Source organism: Canis aureus, chromosome 37, assembly GCF_053574225.1.
Source record: "Canis aureus isolate CA01 chromosome 37, VMU_Caureus_v.1.0, whole genome shotgun sequence".
Taxonomy (NCBI): domain Eukaryota; kingdom Metazoa; phylum Chordata; class Mammalia; order Carnivora; family Canidae; genus Canis; species Canis aureus.
This window is the reverse complement of record NC_135647.1, coordinates 291,013-307,531: the sequence shown is the minus strand read 5'-3', so window position 1 is coordinate 307,531 and position 16,519 is coordinate 291,013. Positions and strand designations below refer to the sequence as shown.

Below are 16,519 nucleotides of genomic sequence, written 5' to 3'. Positions count from 1 at the left end.
CCGGGACTATTCAGACCAACTTAAACACAGATGCTATGGAAAGAGAGCCACAAAAGTGGAAAAGGAAACATCAAATTCCTCTTAATATTCACACTCTGAGAGGCAGTCCCAGAAGAGAAGTGCGTGCAGGTGAGGGTTAACACAGCACAGAGTGCACAGTGTGTGTGGTCACATTCACAGGGAGTCACTCCTGTAATTCTCAGCAAAGCCCTCCAGAGGTGGCTGTTAGATATACCTTGGTGCAGGGCAATCTGTCCATGTGTATTAAGATGACAAAGGCACATGCTCCTTGAACTAGCAACTTCAGCATGTAGAAGGCAGTGACCTTCATGAGTACTCGGCCAGGACACCGCTCTATACCAGAAGGAGGCCGTGTCTGGCTTCTCATGCTCTGTGTCATCGCCTGGAGATTCTCAGCCATCTTATCTTTCCATTGTGTTTTGTCAGTGGAGTCCAAAGAGATCACACTGGGGCTTGGAGGCCAGGCTCAAGCTCCATCTTGCTTTCCATGCCTCCCAGCGCCTGCAGGACTGGTTTTCAGCTGCCTCCCACTCCCCTCAGGAGACACCACCACGCTCTCTCTGTTCAGTGTTTTCCCAGAAGGGGCCCAGGCAAAGGGATAAGGAAGGGACAGACACCATACCTGTCTAGGTAAGTCTGGGGTGGTGTCTTGGACACCTGTGAAGACTGCCTTTGCCTCATGTCCCTGAAGGAATGTGATGTTGAACAGCAAAAGCAAAACTGTACCACCAACACAGATCAAGAGTGAACCCACACAAGAGAAGGAAGGCTTCTTTCCTGCTGCATAGTTACAGTTTGAAACAGGCTCTGTCGGTGAAGCACCTGCCTTTGGTTCAGGTCATGATCTCAGGGTCCAGGGATTGAGCCCAGGTCCAGCTCCGTGCTCAGCAGGCAGTCTGCTTCTCCACCCTCCCACCCCACTTCTGCTCTCTCTCTCTCTCTCTCTTTCTCTCAAATAGAATCTTTTTTAAAAAAAAGAATATAGCTGTTCGGATGCGTGGGTGACTCAGCAGTTGGGCGTCTGCCTTTGGCTCAGGGTGTGATCCTGGAGTTCCAGGATCAAGTCCCACATTGGGCTCCCTGCATGGAGTCTGCTTCTCCCTCTGCCTGTGTCTCTGCCTCTCTCTCTGTGTCTCTCGAGAATAAATAAAATATTTTTTTTTAAGAAAGAATATAGCTGCAAGGTAATCGTAATATAACTTATATGAAGGCAAGAACCTGTTTGTCTTTTTTTTTTAAGATTTATTTATTTATTTATGATAGAGAGAGAGAGAGACAGGAGGAGGGAGAAGCAGGCTCCATGCAGGGAGCCCGACGTGGGACTCAATCCCGGGACTCCAGGATCGCGCCCTGGGCCAAAGCCAGGCGCCAAACCTCTGAGCCACCCAGGGATCCCCAAGAACCTGTTTGTCTTGCTGAAACTGTTATTATCAGAGCCTAATACAAAGCTTGACACATAAGATTTTCTATGAAATATTTATTATTTTAAATTAATTAACATTTTTATTTAAGTCAGTAAAATAGACACTTAACAAAATTGAAACAACCTAAATGTTATTGGAAACTAAGTTTGAGGGGATCCCTGGGTGGCTCAGCGGTTTGGCGCCTGCCTTTGGCCCAGGGCATGATCCTGGAGACCTAGAATCGAGTCTCACATCAGTCTCCCTGCATGGAGCCTGCTTTTCCCTCTGTTCGTATCTCTGCCTCTCTCTCTCTCTCTCTCTCATAAATAAAATCTTTAAAAAGAAAAAAAAGGAAACTAATTTCGATACATTCAAGCAAAAAAAAAAATACTGTGTAGCTGTATTTAAAAAGGAGTATGTTCTTTAGGTACCAATATTGAGAGGTCTCTAAGTTAAATTATTACCATTTATGGGGTGCCCGGCTGGCTGAATCGGTGGAACACGTGACCCTTGATCTGGGGGTTGTGAGTTCAAGCCCCATGTTGGGTGTAAGGCTTACTTACAAAAAATGTATCACCATTTATGTTTTTAAAAATGCAAGGTGAGGGGAGTGCTTTCTTCTGGAGCCTCCTCTAGTGGCACATGTGTGGAAGGAGTCAGAGAAAACACATTGACTCTGGATAACTGGGAGGGAGGCTTTCAGGTGCCTTATTTTATACCTTTTGGATTTTGAAACAAAACCATATGAAAGAACTAATTTTTGGAAGCCCAAGAGCTAAATTATGTGTTAATGTGGAACTATGCGTTGTTTTTTTTTTTTTTTGAACTATGCGTTGTTAAGTGAACACAGATGGAGAACAGTGTGTCTGTTGTCCTTTGTGTAACATACATCATCTGGAGGAGCTCAGACAATGCTCTTATTGCTTAACTAGCTGCATAGCTACTACTTCCTATTACTATTTTGCAGACGGACACCAGGTCACTTAGCACACACGGTCGGTTGCTGTGCTGATGATATGCCACTCTGCCGGCCTGACCCCATGCCCTGCCTGTGACCGACATGGTGAGAGGCACAAATAAAGTGGAAATTACTGACAACCCAGGAACGCCTGGGTTCACGCCTGTGAGATCACATAGCATGATGCACAAAATCTGTTATAGGAACACTTGATCGCTGAGCAAAGTGCCCTGTCTGATGGACACAGGGCAGTGTCACCTGACCTCCATCCTTTCCATGCCCAACAGAAACCTGACACTCCTACACCCAAGTTTCTGTAAAGGGCCACAGGACTGGCTTCTTTTTTACTGGTGGCCCCTCCACTTGTTTTCATCACCTTTGCAAAGACCGGGTAGTCCTTGGGACAGCTCCCCCAGCTCCAGTGGTCCACCCCTGGAGACCTGAGGCAGGAGGAGGATGATGACAGTGGGTGCAGTAAGGGGTCCAGTGAAGATAGGAAACGTGGCTTCAAATTCCAGCCCTGCCCATCCCCCTCTGTAGTTAAGCCAGCTACTTAGGATTAAATGAATTAATGCATGTAAATCGCTTACAACAGCAACACATGGAAGCGTTCTACAAGGTGTTTTTTTTTTGCTGTTTGATTGTTGGTTTGTTTTCAGAGATGCTGTGATTCCTCCAAAGTGGCTTCAGTTGGCTAGCTCTCTCCCCTCTGCTCTCCCTACCCTGCCCCCCACCTGCCCTGACCTCCAGCTTTGACCAGTGGGCTAGTGCTGGATGATGTCAAGCATCCTTCGGCCCCAGCCTGATCAGGGAAGTGTGTGGTGCCTGACTCTACCACCTGCATGTACACGGGGGGGAAAGAGTGTCACAGGACACTTCAGGCCCACAAGGAGAGACCCCCCCATCCCGGGGAAGGCAGTCAGACAGTACAAATGCTGCCTCTCCCAACCTTGACCTGACCTTGACGTTCACCCTCACAGCCCCAGGGCAGCCTGCGCTGCAGGAAGGAATGAGCCACTCCAGGCAAGGCTGACCCATCTGTCCTCCCAGCCCCATGGGCTCATCTCAGACAAAAGCAGAAAATGTACACCTGACTCGAGTTCCTAGCCCTTGGGCGGTTCTGCCCAATGTCACAAGAAAGAATTGTTGAGATGGCTTTGGTGCAAAAAGGTGGTTTTATTAAAGCAGAGGACAAGACCTGTGGGCCGGGAGAGCCGTACCGGGGTCAGGAGGAGTGGCTCATGATATATTTTCAGGTTGGGAGAGGGTCAGGGAGAGCATAAGTCTCTAAGGAATTTTGGAAACAAGGTTTCCAGAACCCTGAGGGGACCAGCTGCTGGTTTTTTTTTTTTGTTTTTTAAGGAAGGGAAGATTTTTTTTTAAAAGATTTTATTTATTTATTCATAAGAGACACAAGCAGTCGGAGAAGCAGGCTCCCTGCAGGGAGCCCAATGCAGGACTCCATCTCAGGACCCCAGGACCACGACCCAAGCCAAAGGCAGACACTCAACTGGCCAGTACCTCTAATAAAACTTTAGTGCTGGGACCCTCCTTGTGAATAACAGAGGGCCATATGCGTGGGGGATAATCACCAACATGTGTCCGGGGGGTGGAGATAAAGGAAGTTTCTTTAAAAAAAAAAAAAAAGATTTTATTTATTATTTATTCATGATAGAGAGAGAGAGAGAAAGACGGGCAGAAGGAGAAGCAGGCTCCGTGCAGGGAGCCCAACGTGGGACTCGATCCCGGGACTCCAGGATTGCACCCTGGGCTGAAGGCAGGCGCCAAACCGCTGAGCCACCCAGGGATCCCCGATGAAGGAGTTTTCTAAAGGGATTTTGTATGTTAAAGATTCACAGGATCCTGGATATCAGGCTAATGTCAGCTAGGGTTGCCTGCTGCCCTCAGCAGAGTATTAACCTTGAGGCAGCTGAGCTCCCAGAGGAAGGTCCCTCGGCCTGTTTCGGGACTTGTCAGTGGGTTGTGGGTAGTAAGGAGAGTTTATACTTTCCCTTGGCCTTCGTTCTCCCCATCAGTGAAGGTACTGGTCTGACTGCTCAGGGATCCCTGCAGCTGAGGGCAGGACAAAGGCCTTAATTTCCAGTCTGGGTCTCCCTTTTCCCTGTGACACTGTGGAAATCAGAGCAGGACACCAAGGCTGGGAGGTGTGCCCTGTCAGTCCCCGCCTGCCCCTCAACAATCTCACCTCCGACCTCCGTGATCGTCCCTCAGATTGGTCTGAGCACTGGCAACACTCATGACTTTCCCCAGCAAATCCTCTGGGAATGGGGAGCTCACTAAGTCCCAGCCATTCAGCAGCTGGAACACAGGAGGGGAGCAAGAGGTCAGGGAGCGAGGCCTACCCCGCAGCTGGCACCAGGAAGAGAGGGGTTGGAGGAACCTCACAAGCCCAGTGAGGTGTCGTCCCAGAAGCCTCTGGAATACTGGGCAGCCCAGAGGGGGCAGGGGGCCCAGTACCAGGCAGCCTCTGCTCCATAGCTCAAGGGGGTAGGGATAGCAACTGCTGGTCACCCTCTGGGTCAGTAGCCCTTTTGTGTAAGTGCCTGGCAGTGATGACTCAGCCAGTGATGACTTCCAAGCTCAGCACAGCTGTGGCCCAGCCGAGAGGAGGCTGCCCTCCTCAACCCTCCCCTCAGGCTGTGTCAGAGGTTGGGGCCATGCACCCTGCAGGCTTCTGCCTGGCCTGACCCTGCTGCAGGGGTGCTCCTCTGTCCACAGTCACAGCTGAGATGGCAAGTCCATGGAGCTCCTCTCTGCCCAGCTGCCTTCCCCTGCTCCTCTTCCTCCTCCAGCTGTCGTGGAGTACTGCAGGTGAGATTTATCTTTACTTCTGCCTTGGGGAGACCCCAGCAACAGAAAGGCCATGTGCCTGGGCTCATGGCCTGCCACTCATCCTCCAGCTGTCTTGCCAGTGATGGGTCCAGAACACAGGTGTGCTGACAGGATTCTCCTCCTCAGAAACCTTCCTTGGCTCCCAAGGGCTTCAGAATGGGAACCAAACTCCATAATGTGGCTTTCAGTCAAGATTCCCCCTGAGCTCATTTTTTGTTTCCCGCTTTGTGGTCTCACCAACAGTGGAGATAGACTAACAACAGCTTCTGGGGGGCTGAGGTCAGGGTTGAACAGGACAGGGTATGTATGTGCTGAGCGGTGCCTGCCCCAATGGGTCCTGCCGAGTGTTGCATGGCAGCATCTCGTCGTTTGGGAGCTCTCTTCCACACGACCAAGCACTGACAAGTTTTTGTAGAGGGTCCTGCTGTCATGTGCTGGGGAGACACCGAGCGGAAAACAGGTTTCCAAGCTCAGGGAGCTGCAGCCGGGAGGCCCAGCCCTGCTCGGTCTCAGACATCCTCGCCGGTGCACAGATGTCGTGGAGCAACCAGTCTTACCTTTCCGCAGCTCTGAGTCTGGCTGACAGACATTCACCACATAGGAAAAGTTTGGGCTGAAAGCACAGAGGAAAAGAAGGAAGGAGAGTCAGCTCCAGGGTGGAACATTTTGGGAATAGGTTTTGAGTGAGGACTAAGGGCTGAGAGGCCAGGACAGGTGGTGGTGGAGGAGCGGCCCAAGCAGAGCCACCAGGGGAAAGTGGGGAGCAGCTTGGTTAAGTCCAAACATGGGGCCCCCATCCCAAGAATTGAACTGCGAGATGCCAGAGCGTGCCCCGTAATGGGACCTAAACGCTGGACTGAGGAGTCAGAGAGGCGACCAGCTGGCAGGAAGGTGAGCACCTGCCGGAATGGCGCTTCGTTCTGGGGCACTTGCGCCACCACCATAACGAGGATCTTTGAGGGAAATGGAGCTCCTCCTTGGCTCCTGAATTCCGTGGAAAAATCCGGTGCGGTTCTTCCTTCCTTGGACACACTTGTGCGCCCAGGCCCCTGTGACACTCTGTTTCTTTTCTTTGGTGTCTTGCACAGGACAGTTCAGAGTAATAGGACCAGGTCACCCACTCCGGGCTCTGGTGGGGGATGAGGCCGAGCTGCCATGTCGCATCTATCCCGGGAAGAACGCCACAGGCATGGAGGTGGGGTGGTACCGACCCCCCTTTTCCAGAGTGGTCCACCTCTACCGCAATGGCAGGGATCAGGACGCAGAGCAAGCACCTGAGTATCGGGGGCGGACCGAGCTGCTGAAGGAAAGTATGGGCGAGGGGAAGGTAACGCTCAGGATCAGCAATGTTCGGTTCTCTGACGAGGGCGGCTTCACCTGCTTCTTCCGGGATCATTCCTACCAGGAGGAGGCAGCCATGGAACTGAAAGTGGAAGGTGAGTAATGCAGGGCCCCTCTCTGAGACTGCAATCACTCTCCCCCTGAGATGACCCTGCAACCCCAACACCTCACTCTGAGAGCCCTGAGCATGTGCTGTTTCCTTGCGCAGTGGGGAGGAAGCTGGGTCAGAGGCAACCGAGAGCAGGGAGATGGCCGGACCAGTGGTGTTCCCACACCGGGTGGGTATGCCTGGAGCCTAGCATTTTAGGGCCGTGCCCCATGCTCTGAGGCACTGGGTGAGGATGCCAGCACGGGGCTTCATGCTCCTGGTTACAGGCGCACACAGACACAGTGCACCCATGGAGTCCACGACCGCGGTCCCATCAGCAGTGGGAACGCGGTGTGAATCAAGCAAAGCCAAGACGTAATTATCCGTAAGGTCGTGTGTATGCATTTGTGTAAATAAATTTGTAATGTGTACATGTGGATGTGCATACAGAGAAAAACTAAACAAATTTCTTAAAAGAAAGGAAAACCAAAATAAGAAAGATGAGAAAGAGGGTAACCCCCCCCCGAAAATAATCCATTTCTGATTGTTTTGTGCCACTAGAGGGAATGTGAATAACCTGAGAGCTGATCACAGCTCATCAGTGAGGTCTTTCTTCTTTCTGTGTCTGGCTTTGGATTGTATCCTGGTTTATTTGTGATAAACGAAGGCATTATTCCAAAGGAGTCAAAATGACCGAATCCCACTGTGATCAGTTCCTCAGCTGATGTGTTTGTGGTGTTTTATTAGACAAGGAACATCACTGAATGATGCATTCGTGGGGGCAGGGTCCAGGTAGGTTCACGAAGGAAGCAAATGTCCAAACATAGTTGCAGAAAGAAAGACGCCACCTTCATTATTTCCCCTTTGATGACTTTGTATGACGGGTGATCCTGGAACTTACTGTCTGGCTTTGCACACAATGGTCACTTCTGCGCATCTTCCTGCCAGAAGACACATTGTGTGCAAGATAACAAAGCCCCATTTCTGGAGAGGATGCCGGGGTGTGAAGATGGCTCTGTGCACGCAGCTGCTCGCGCTGGAGTTTGTACCTGCAGACTCTCCCTTGATTGGTCTGGGTCTGCCCTCAGCCCCCAGCACAGCTCCACCTTCAGAGAGAGAGAGGGAGAGAGAAGGAAGGGGGGGGAGGAAGGAAAGAAGGAAGAGAGGGAGGGAAGGAAGGAAGGAAGGAAGGAAAGAAGGAAGGAAGGAAGGAAGGAAGGAAGGAAGGAAGGAAGGAAGGAAGGAAGGAGGGAGGGAGGGAGGGAGGGAGGGAGGGAGGGAAGGAAGGAAAGAAAAGCCAACTGCCTCAGGGCACGAAGTCCTTCCCTGGGCTAACGCCCACATTCCAACCCTCTCCTCCCTCCTGGGCGTCCGCAAACCAGAGTCTAAAGCAAGAGTGTTTTACAAGCAAACAAGGCACTGCCCACTTTGCCTGGGGAGCCAGGAGTCCAGCCGAGTCGGAGGCTAGAATGTGGGGACTATTGCTGCTGCTGCTAATTACCTCCCCTCCTTCTCTAGAGTCTTTTATCTTTCTTTCCAACTTTATTTTTTTCTTGTTTTCGTGATTTTACTACTTGCTGCCTCTAATCCTTTCTTTAAACTGTTCACGATGAAGCTTAGCAGGTCACAGACGTAGAGAGACTTGCAAGGAGCCTCCAGGTCCCGCCGCCTTTCGGCCACTGTCACCTGACCTGCTCCTGTCAGCCTCTCCCCCTTCCCTGCTGAGGCAGATGCTGGGCCATGTTAGCATTTCCTCACTAAATGCACAAGAATGTGTCATGCACGGGCACCAGGGCAGGCAGAGTGCTTACCCCTGATCTCAGGTCGTGAGTTCCAGCCCCACACTGGGGGGGGGTCAAGGTAACTTGGAAAACAAACAAACAAACAAGAATGTATCACTCAAATGTAAGAAGTCTTTTAAAAAATCACAACCAGAATACTGTGATCATGTCTTTTACAATTAACAAAAGTTCCTTCAAAAAAAAAAAAAGTTCCTTCATATCATCAGTGCCCACTTTGTGTCGAAATTCCCGATTGTTTCACAAATATATACTTTTTACATTTGTTTTGTTTAGTTTGAGTGAAATCTAGACAAGAGTCATGTTGGGGTTTGCCATGGCCTGGAATCTGCTGATTCTGTTCCCATTCTGTTCCACATGGTGCCCAGACCTGTTTTTTCTTTTTTAAATTTTTATTTATTCATGATAGGCACACAGTGAGAGAGAGAGAGGCAGAGACACAGGCAGAGGGAGAAGCAGGCTCCATGCACCGGGAGCCCGACGTGGGATTCGATCCCGGATCTCCAGGATCGCGCCCTGGGCCAAAGGCAGGCGCCAAACCGCTGCGCCACCCAGGGATCCCTGTTTTTTCTTGTAAAGTAATAGAAAATTGCAACCAGGCGATCCCTGGATGGCTCAGCGGTTTAGCGCTGCCTTCGGACTGAGTCCCACATCGGGCTTCCTGCGTGGAGCCTGCTTCTTCCTCTGCCTGTGTCTTGGTCTCTCTCCCTGTGTCTCTCATGAATAAATAAATAAAATCTTAAAAAAGAAAGAAAGAAAGAAAGAAAGAAAGAAAGAAAGAAAGAAAGAAAGAAAGAAAGAAAGAAGGAAAAAGAAAATTGCAACCAGACCCAGGTTTAATTGATTTTCTCAAGCATTAATAGGTGATGCCGTAGATTCTGTGTTGCTTTCATCAGCTGGCCCCAATGGCTCCTTGTTTTCTCTTTCTGTGATCCTAGTACTTAGTGAAGGTATGCAGGTGTGTGAAGCACTGAACTATGCACCCACATTGTGGGTCACTTCTGAGAAGATGTCCGAGATTAGAATTGCCTGCATTTTCTTCTGGGGAACAAAACTCTAGGCAAGAGCCTTAATCTGGGGATCCCTGGGTGGCGCAGCGGTTTGGCGCTTGCCTTTGGCCCAGGGCGCGATCCTGGAGACCCGGGATCGAATCCCACATCGGGCTCCCGGTGCATGGAGCCTGCTTCTCCCTCTGCCTATGTCTCTGCTTCTCTCTCTCTCACTGTGTGACTATCATAAATAAATAAATAAAATTAAAAAAAAAAAAATTTCTTAAGAGCCTTAATCTGCAGCTGGAAAGGCTTTATTCCCACCTAAGAACCCTGTAGACCACTTGCTTGCTGACACCTACACCCCACCCTTGATGGCAGTATCATGACGTGGCCTTGTTACAGGACACAGGGGGAAAGTATATGAGCCCAGCCAGGCACCCAGGGATGACCCAGGTGGAGCTCACAGGCACTGGAGAGCTGGACTTTACCATGGAGGGGCAGAGCTGACAGGAGCCCTGTCAGGGGTCCCACTCCCACCCCTCAAGCATCAAACCCTGCATGTCCGACTGTCTCAACAGCCCCGCACAATGGGGTCTCAGCATTTTTGTGTGCCGCCCCTTTGGTGGACTGCTGGTTAGTGAATGCCTTCTGTCTCTCTTTTTTTTTTTTTAATTTTTTTAAACATTTTTATTTATTTATGACAGTCACAGAGAGAGAGAGAGGCAGGGACATAGGCAGAGGGAGAAGCAGGCTCCACGCACCGAGAGCCCGATGTGGGATTCGATCCCGGGTCTCCAGGATCGCGCCCTGGACCAAAGGCAGGTGCCAAACCGCTGCGCCACCCAGGGATCCCGCCTTCTGTCTCTTTTTAAGTAAACTCTGTGCTGAGTGCAGGACTTAAACTCACAACCCCAAGAGCAAGAGTGCTCTCCTGACAGAGCCAGCAGGTACCTCCTCCCCCCACAACCTGTTTTTTCATCCCTTCTCAGAAGGATGCTTTAAATAAAACATATTTGCACTGAAACACAGCTATCAAAATGTGGCAATAACAAGATAGGGAGTGTCCTTGATAATTGGTGTAATTTCAAAAAAGTGGTGAACTCACTGAGGAGGGCACTTGATGAGCACTGGGTATTATATGTTGGCAAATTGAATTTAAATTTTAAAAAATGTGATGAAAACATGTGATTGGGACACGTGGGTGGCTCAGTGGTTGAGCATCTGCCTTTGGCTCAGGTTGTGATCCCGGGGTCCTGGAATCGATTCCCACATCGGGCTCCTCACAGGGAGCCTGCCTCTCCCTCTGCCTGTGTCTCTGCCTCTCTCTCTGTCTCTCACGAATGCGTAAATAAAATATTTTTTCAAATGTGATCACCCTGAAAAAAAATAGTGATGAACTAAGTGATATTTTGAGGATTCTGTGGCAACTCTAATTAAAGATATGAAAATATCTGTGGGTTTTATTGATGACGGGGTCACAGGTTCTGTTCATGGCCTGTGCTACTAGAAATGCTAAGTGTCAGGTTAAAGATTACTGAAGATCAGCATGTATGCTTTTCCTAATTCCACACATGCTGACTTTGGTGGATGTGGAGGTGCTTGCTGACACCTTGGTGCGTCCTGGTTCAGCTTAGGGCATTGTTTTCACCATTACCCTGGCCTCTGAACGGGCCACCCTCCTCCCTCCTGCAGGGGGCAGTCAGGGGTCGGGCCGTCCTCCCCCGGACCCCTCCAGTGAGCCCATGACCTAGGGTGCCAGGTCTAAGTCTCTCAGCTGGTTCTCAGAACTCTGTCAGATGGGCCTAGTACACAGCGTTGCAAAGAACTAACCCTTCCTGGAAACAAACCTACTTTTCCTGCAAGGCTATGCTCAGTTCTGTGTCCTCCTTGTTTTTTTTTTGTTTTTTGTTTTTGTTTTTTTTAAGATTTTTATTTATTTATTTGAGAGACAGAAAGAGCAAGAGAGATCACAAGCAGGGTGAGGGGCAGAGGGAGAAGCAGACTCCCTGGCTTAGCAGGTAGCCCAAAACGGGGCTCAACCCCAGGACTCCGAGATCATGACCTGAGCCACGGTCAGATGCTTCCCCAACAGAGCCCCCCAGGCCCTGTGTCCTCTTCCCTGAATCCTGCTGATCTTGACTGGTGTGTTGAGCCCCTGGGATGGTGCTAGGCGGTGCCGGCCACTGGGGACCAGCACTGCTTCTCCCTTTCAGATCCCTTCTACTGGATCAACCCTGGAGTGCTGGTTGTGATCGCTGTCCTCCCTGTGCTCCTCCTGCAGATCGCAGTGGGCCTGGTCTACTTCTGCCTGCAGCACAGACTCAGAGGTATGGGCTGCTCAGGACCTTGCCTCTTGGAACTTGAGGGACTCATATTTAGCTTTGGGTGACTTTGGGTTCACATATCCACAATGACCAGTTTCATGTCTTCCCAAATGCTCTCATTTCTAAGACAGGAATTTCCCTGTGAGGTAGGGCTGACCAGTGAGCCTAAGGCCACTGTGGTTCAACATTCTTGTAAGCGTTTGCACCTTGAACATGGCAGAGCCCGGGCCTGAAGTCCCCATCTCTGGTCCCTGAGCTGCCCCAGCAGCTTCACAGCCTGGGATGGTGAACCTGAAGGCCAGACATGTTGGTGCCTAACGGAGGTTTCCACGAGGACACGGAGTGAATGTCCCTGCCATATGGGGGGTGTTCTCAGCTTGTTTCCTGCTTCTCTTCCATGCAACACGGAGGACTGTCCATGAAGCTCCTCTACTGCACCTGAAGATATATTCTGAGCTATGCCCTTGTATTGTCCTCCCCTGTCCCAGTCCAAGGGCATAGAGCCGCGGGGAGGGATGGGGATGCAAGGGTGTGTGGTGGGGTCTCCTCTCTCCCCTTGAATTCATCCTGGTGCCCAGTGTGGTTGTCAGTTCCCACAGCTGAGCACAAGGGCCTGTGGTGTCTGTGGCCTGGCTTGAATCCAGCTGGGGCAGGGCCTGGCATCCTCCCAGACATCCCATGGAGGGAACAGCCTCCCTCCCATACCGGAGGGGATGTTGTTCTGGGGTGACTCCCTGGGTGCAAGTAGTAGGTAGGGCAAGGCTGAGCTCCTCCCTTCCTCCTCCAGGTAGGAAGTGGCTTCAGATTCACAAAGCGAAAAAAAATAAAAATAAAAATATTCACAAAGTGACAGCCCCTGGGCAGGGATGGGTGTGAGTGGAGAACAAGGAGACCCAAGGCCAGGACCCGGGAGGTTGGTGTGGGGCACTGCCCTTCAAGTCCTCAACTCAAATACTGAGTCCACACTGTAGCAGCAGGGCTAGGGCACTCCCGAGGATGCTCCTGGGCTCCTGAGAAACTGCCTATACAAATCACAGGGCATTGGGTGCAGGAGCCCCATCAAATGCCAGCGGAAACTCTAAATGTTGCCTTTTTCTATTTTAGGAAAACTTCGAGCTGAGATAGGTGAGTGTTAGTGGCTCTCTCTCCGCCATCTGTCCCTCTGGTGTTTGGGCATCACCAATGTGGTCATTTTCTAGGACTACCTCTGCATCTACCCCCAGACCCTGTGCTTCCTCCCAAAATTCACTAGTATCTCAGACCCCTGCAGCCAGCCCTGAACTGCGGTAGGTCTCCTTCCTCTGCCTGCTGGGGCACAGAGTCCAGCAGCTCCCTTTCTGCCATGGTCACTCACAACTAGACACAGTTTAAAGTAACTTAATAACAAAGGCTCTGGGGAGGAGAGGGATCTGCCACCGAGTCCCTTTTCTGTGTGTTTTCTTTCAGAGAACCTCCACCGGACTTTTGGTAAGTGCCAGAAACCAGGTCTTCCCAGGTCAGCTGGAAATAAGAACCCTGGTTCCTCGTTCCTTTCCACTGCCTTTTTCTTTGAAAGTCAGCATCCACTGCCTCCAGGATGGGGGAGATGGCAGCAAATACTTGGGGGACAACTTCTCTGTGTCAGGCCCTATGCCAGCGGTTCCCTCTACGGGGTCTTTGTGCACGTGTCTCTTTCCAAACTTTTTTTTTAAAGATTTTATTTATTTATTCAAGAGAGAATGAGAGGCAGAGACACGGGCAGCGGGAGAAGCAGGCTCCCTGCAGGGAGCCCAGTATGGGACTAGATCCCAGATCTCCAGGATCACACCCTGGACCAAAGGCGGCGCTAAACCGCTGAGCCAAACTTTACAGACAGGAGATAAACACCCCTCCAGGCGGGCTTGATGTCTAGTTGTGGGGGTGGGGGTGGGGGTGCTTATGCATCACCGACTAAACCCACATGATAGAAGTGAGTTGTCATGAGCACTGACAGGGAACCTCACAGGGCTGACTAGGGAAGAACTGCTTGGGAGAGAGAGAGAAGACACCTCACCCCTTTAGACTGTTGCCCCTTCCAGACAGGTCCCCATCCTGCTCATTCACTGCACGGTGCCCAGTGCGTAAGGATGATGCCTGCAACACGAGGGCACCATGACCTTGTTGCATGGATGCAGCAGGAATTCTAGGATGCCACAAGGCAGGGCAGAGGTCGCTGCTCTGAGCAGCCTTCCTGGACGGGCAGTGCTCCATCCGCACATTAGGACATCTCATCAGGGTGCAGACAAGCACAGTCTTTGCAACCTACAAAGGGAGGAACCAGAGCTTTGTTTTGTAGGATTCTAATAGCAAAGGTCTTATGTCTTTCTGCATCGTGAATCTCCTGGGCGTCCTGCTGTAGCTCTAATGGAACCTTTCCCAGATTAAAATTTTTAAACCATCACATAAAACTTAACACATGGGATCCCTGGGTGGCGCAGCGGTTTAGCGCCTGCCTTTGGCCCAGGGCGCGATCCTGGAGACCCGGGATCGAATCCCACATCGGGCTTCCGGTGCATGGAGCCTGCTTCTCCCTCTGCCTGTGTCTCTGCCTCTCTCTCTTTCTCTCTCTGTGACTATCATAAATAAATAAAAAAATTAAAAAAAAAAAAAACTTAACACATAAACTTGCAAAGAAAACCATTAAATTGAAACACAGGTATCAGAATATAAACCCATCTGTAACAGAGTAACAAATGTTTCTTTAAATAATAAAAATGCACTAAATAACAATGTAGCAGCAGGTCCAATAACTTTGTCAAAATACTGACAAACATTTTGAGATTTCAGCAACAGCTCCAATGGCAATGAAAGTATCTGTGATTTCTGTTGGTGATAAAGTAACAGGTACTGCTGATGACTGTGGTTGCTTACATTTATGATAGAAGAAATGCTAAATTCAGTCAAAGCTTGGTGAAAATAAAGATGCATGTTTTTCTCATTGAGTTCATGAGCTCCCTGAACTCTGTCCACAGACCGCTGTGGTGTCCTTGGACCCCAGGTTAAGAAAACCAAGAATAACAGAGAAGGGTGGGTGGGGCTCCAGGGGGTACATGCTAATTCTGTTCTGTGGCCACCAACCCAGACCCCCACTTCCTGAGGGTGCCCTGCTGGAAGATAACGCTGTTTGTCCTGGTGCCGGTTCTTGGGCCCCTGCTTGCCTTGATCATCTGCTACAACTGGCTTCATCGAAGACTAGCAGGTGCTGTGGGGTGGGGGGCAGGACCTCCGAGTGGGGGGACCAGGTTCTGACAGGTATTTCTGTCCTCCTGTCCCCAAGGCCAGCCAACATCAGGCTCTTCAGAGTCCATGATAAGAGCTACTTGCTGAGATGGGGGGGCCCTCAGCAGAGGGGAAGGGTGGGTACGCAGGGAGGAACCTAGTCATCTTCCACCAGCCACTTATTCCCTTCTTTTTCTCTTTCCAGGGCAGTTTCTTGAGGAGCTAAGTAAGTTTTCTCTTTTTATAAGCTGAGAACAAAACAAGAAGGCAGAAGGGGGGCAGGTAGTGGAGGGACCAGAAGCTCTGAGGGGCAGGGAGCTGGAGAGTCTGGGGGTGGAGGAGCTGAAGAGCTTGTGGGGCAGGGGTGCTAGAGTCTGGGGGGAGGGAAGCTGAAGAGTCTGTGGCGGGGGGGCAGCTAGAGAGTCTTAGGTGGGGGGGAGCTGGAGAGTCTGGGGGTGGAGGAGCTGAAGCTTGTGGGGCGGGGGTGCTAGAGTTTGGGGGGAGGGAGGCTGAAGAGTCTGTGGGGGGGGCAGCTAGAGAGTCTTAGGTGCGGGGGAGCTGGAGAGCCTGGCTGGCAGAGGCTCCTCCTGTAAGGCAGAAGGGGAGGGCACTCCAATGCCCAGCCTAACCCCCACTTTGGCTGCTTCCCTTCCCACCCATCCAGCAGCTGTGTTGGGCCTCAGCTGTGAGACCAGCCCCTGAGGTGGGTGCAGAGGCAACAACACTCTCCCTGCCCAGGGCTGTTCCTCTCCAAGGATTAATGTCTTGGCAGTGACAGATGTTTCAAGTTACTTTTTCCTCCTTTAGGAAACCCCTTCTGAGTGATGCTATCTTGGCAAGGGTGGAGGACAGCCTGCTCGGTCCAAGGACTGACCTCAGGGCCTGGCACCCACCAAGTCCTACACTCACAGACCTCCTCACTACGGGGCATCCAATCTGCATTTCCAGGAATGCTCTGAATTCCAAATGGGACTGAGTTCTCTTCCCCTTTTTCACAGCCCACACCTCTCTACTCTCTTACTCTTCCACCTGGAAGCCCTCCATGGCCATGGCCAGGCAGGCACCCCTCTCTCTGATGGATACCTGTGCTGGACAGTGACACAGGCAGGAAGGTCGAGCACCTCCCCACCCCCCATTGCAAATTCCAGCATGCCAACTTCAGAGATGGTGGTTGTTTACTCTAAGATGTCAGTCCTGAGAGGTGTGAGGGCTGCAGGAGCAGGAATGGGAAGCACGGGAGCTCAGTGAGGATGGTGCTGGAGCACTGTGTGGCCCCGTGGGGAGCATCAGAACACAGGCCTGACCCCCATGTCCTGCATAGCTGGGTCCCCCAGGCTCCACCCCCTCTGGTCCTTGCTGGCCCATCTCATACCTGTCCAAGCATCCACTGTTTCCTCCAGCGATTACTACTTGATGTCTATCAGGCAAAGAAACAAGTCAGGTGATAATTATAGTAATACGAATTTCTGTGTGCACGTCTCATCCCCTTGTGTTCCTGTGTCT

The 16,519-nt window shown here is 51.0% G+C and overlaps 1 protein-coding gene across 2 annotated transcripts; it reads left to right on the top strand.

Moving 5' to 3' along the window:
* The first annotated feature begins 4,864 nt into the window (after window positions 1-4,864).
* On the top strand, window positions 4,865-16,487 carry MOG (myelin oligodendrocyte glycoprotein). Of its 2 annotated transcripts, XM_077886398.1 has the most exons (8): window positions 4,880-5,214; window positions 6,324-6,671; window positions 11,669-11,782; window positions 12,884-12,904; window positions 13,226-13,246; window positions 14,880-14,996; window positions 15,222-15,242; window positions 15,824-16,487. In XM_077886398.1, exons 1-8 carry the CDS (start codon window positions 5,133-5,135, stop codon window positions 15,835-15,837), a joined length of 738 nt encoding a protein of 245 aa, XP_077742524.1. In that variant the 5' UTR covers window positions 4,880-5,132; the 3' UTR covers window positions 15,838-16,487. The 2 variants fall into 2 exon arrangements, with proteins under 2 accessions (XP_077742525.1, XP_077742524.1); XM_077886399.1 differs by lacking the exon at window positions 14,880-14,996 and having other exon boundaries at window positions 4,865-5,214.
* Window positions 16,488-16,519: the final 32 nt, after the last annotated feature.

Coding starts and splice junctions, on each gene's coding strand:
- MOG (XM_077886398.1), top strand. CDS start 5,133: ATGGCAAGTCCATGGAGCTCCTCTCTGCCCAGCTGCCTTCCCCTGCTC. Junction 13,247..14,879: donor GAACCTCCACCGGACTTTTG/GTAAGTGCCAGA, acceptor CCACCAACCCAG/ACCCCCACTTCCTGAGGGTG. Junction 14,997..15,221: donor GCTTCATCGAAGACTAGCAG/GTGCTGTGGGGT, acceptor TTCTCTTTCCAG/GGCAGTTTCTTGAGGAGCTA.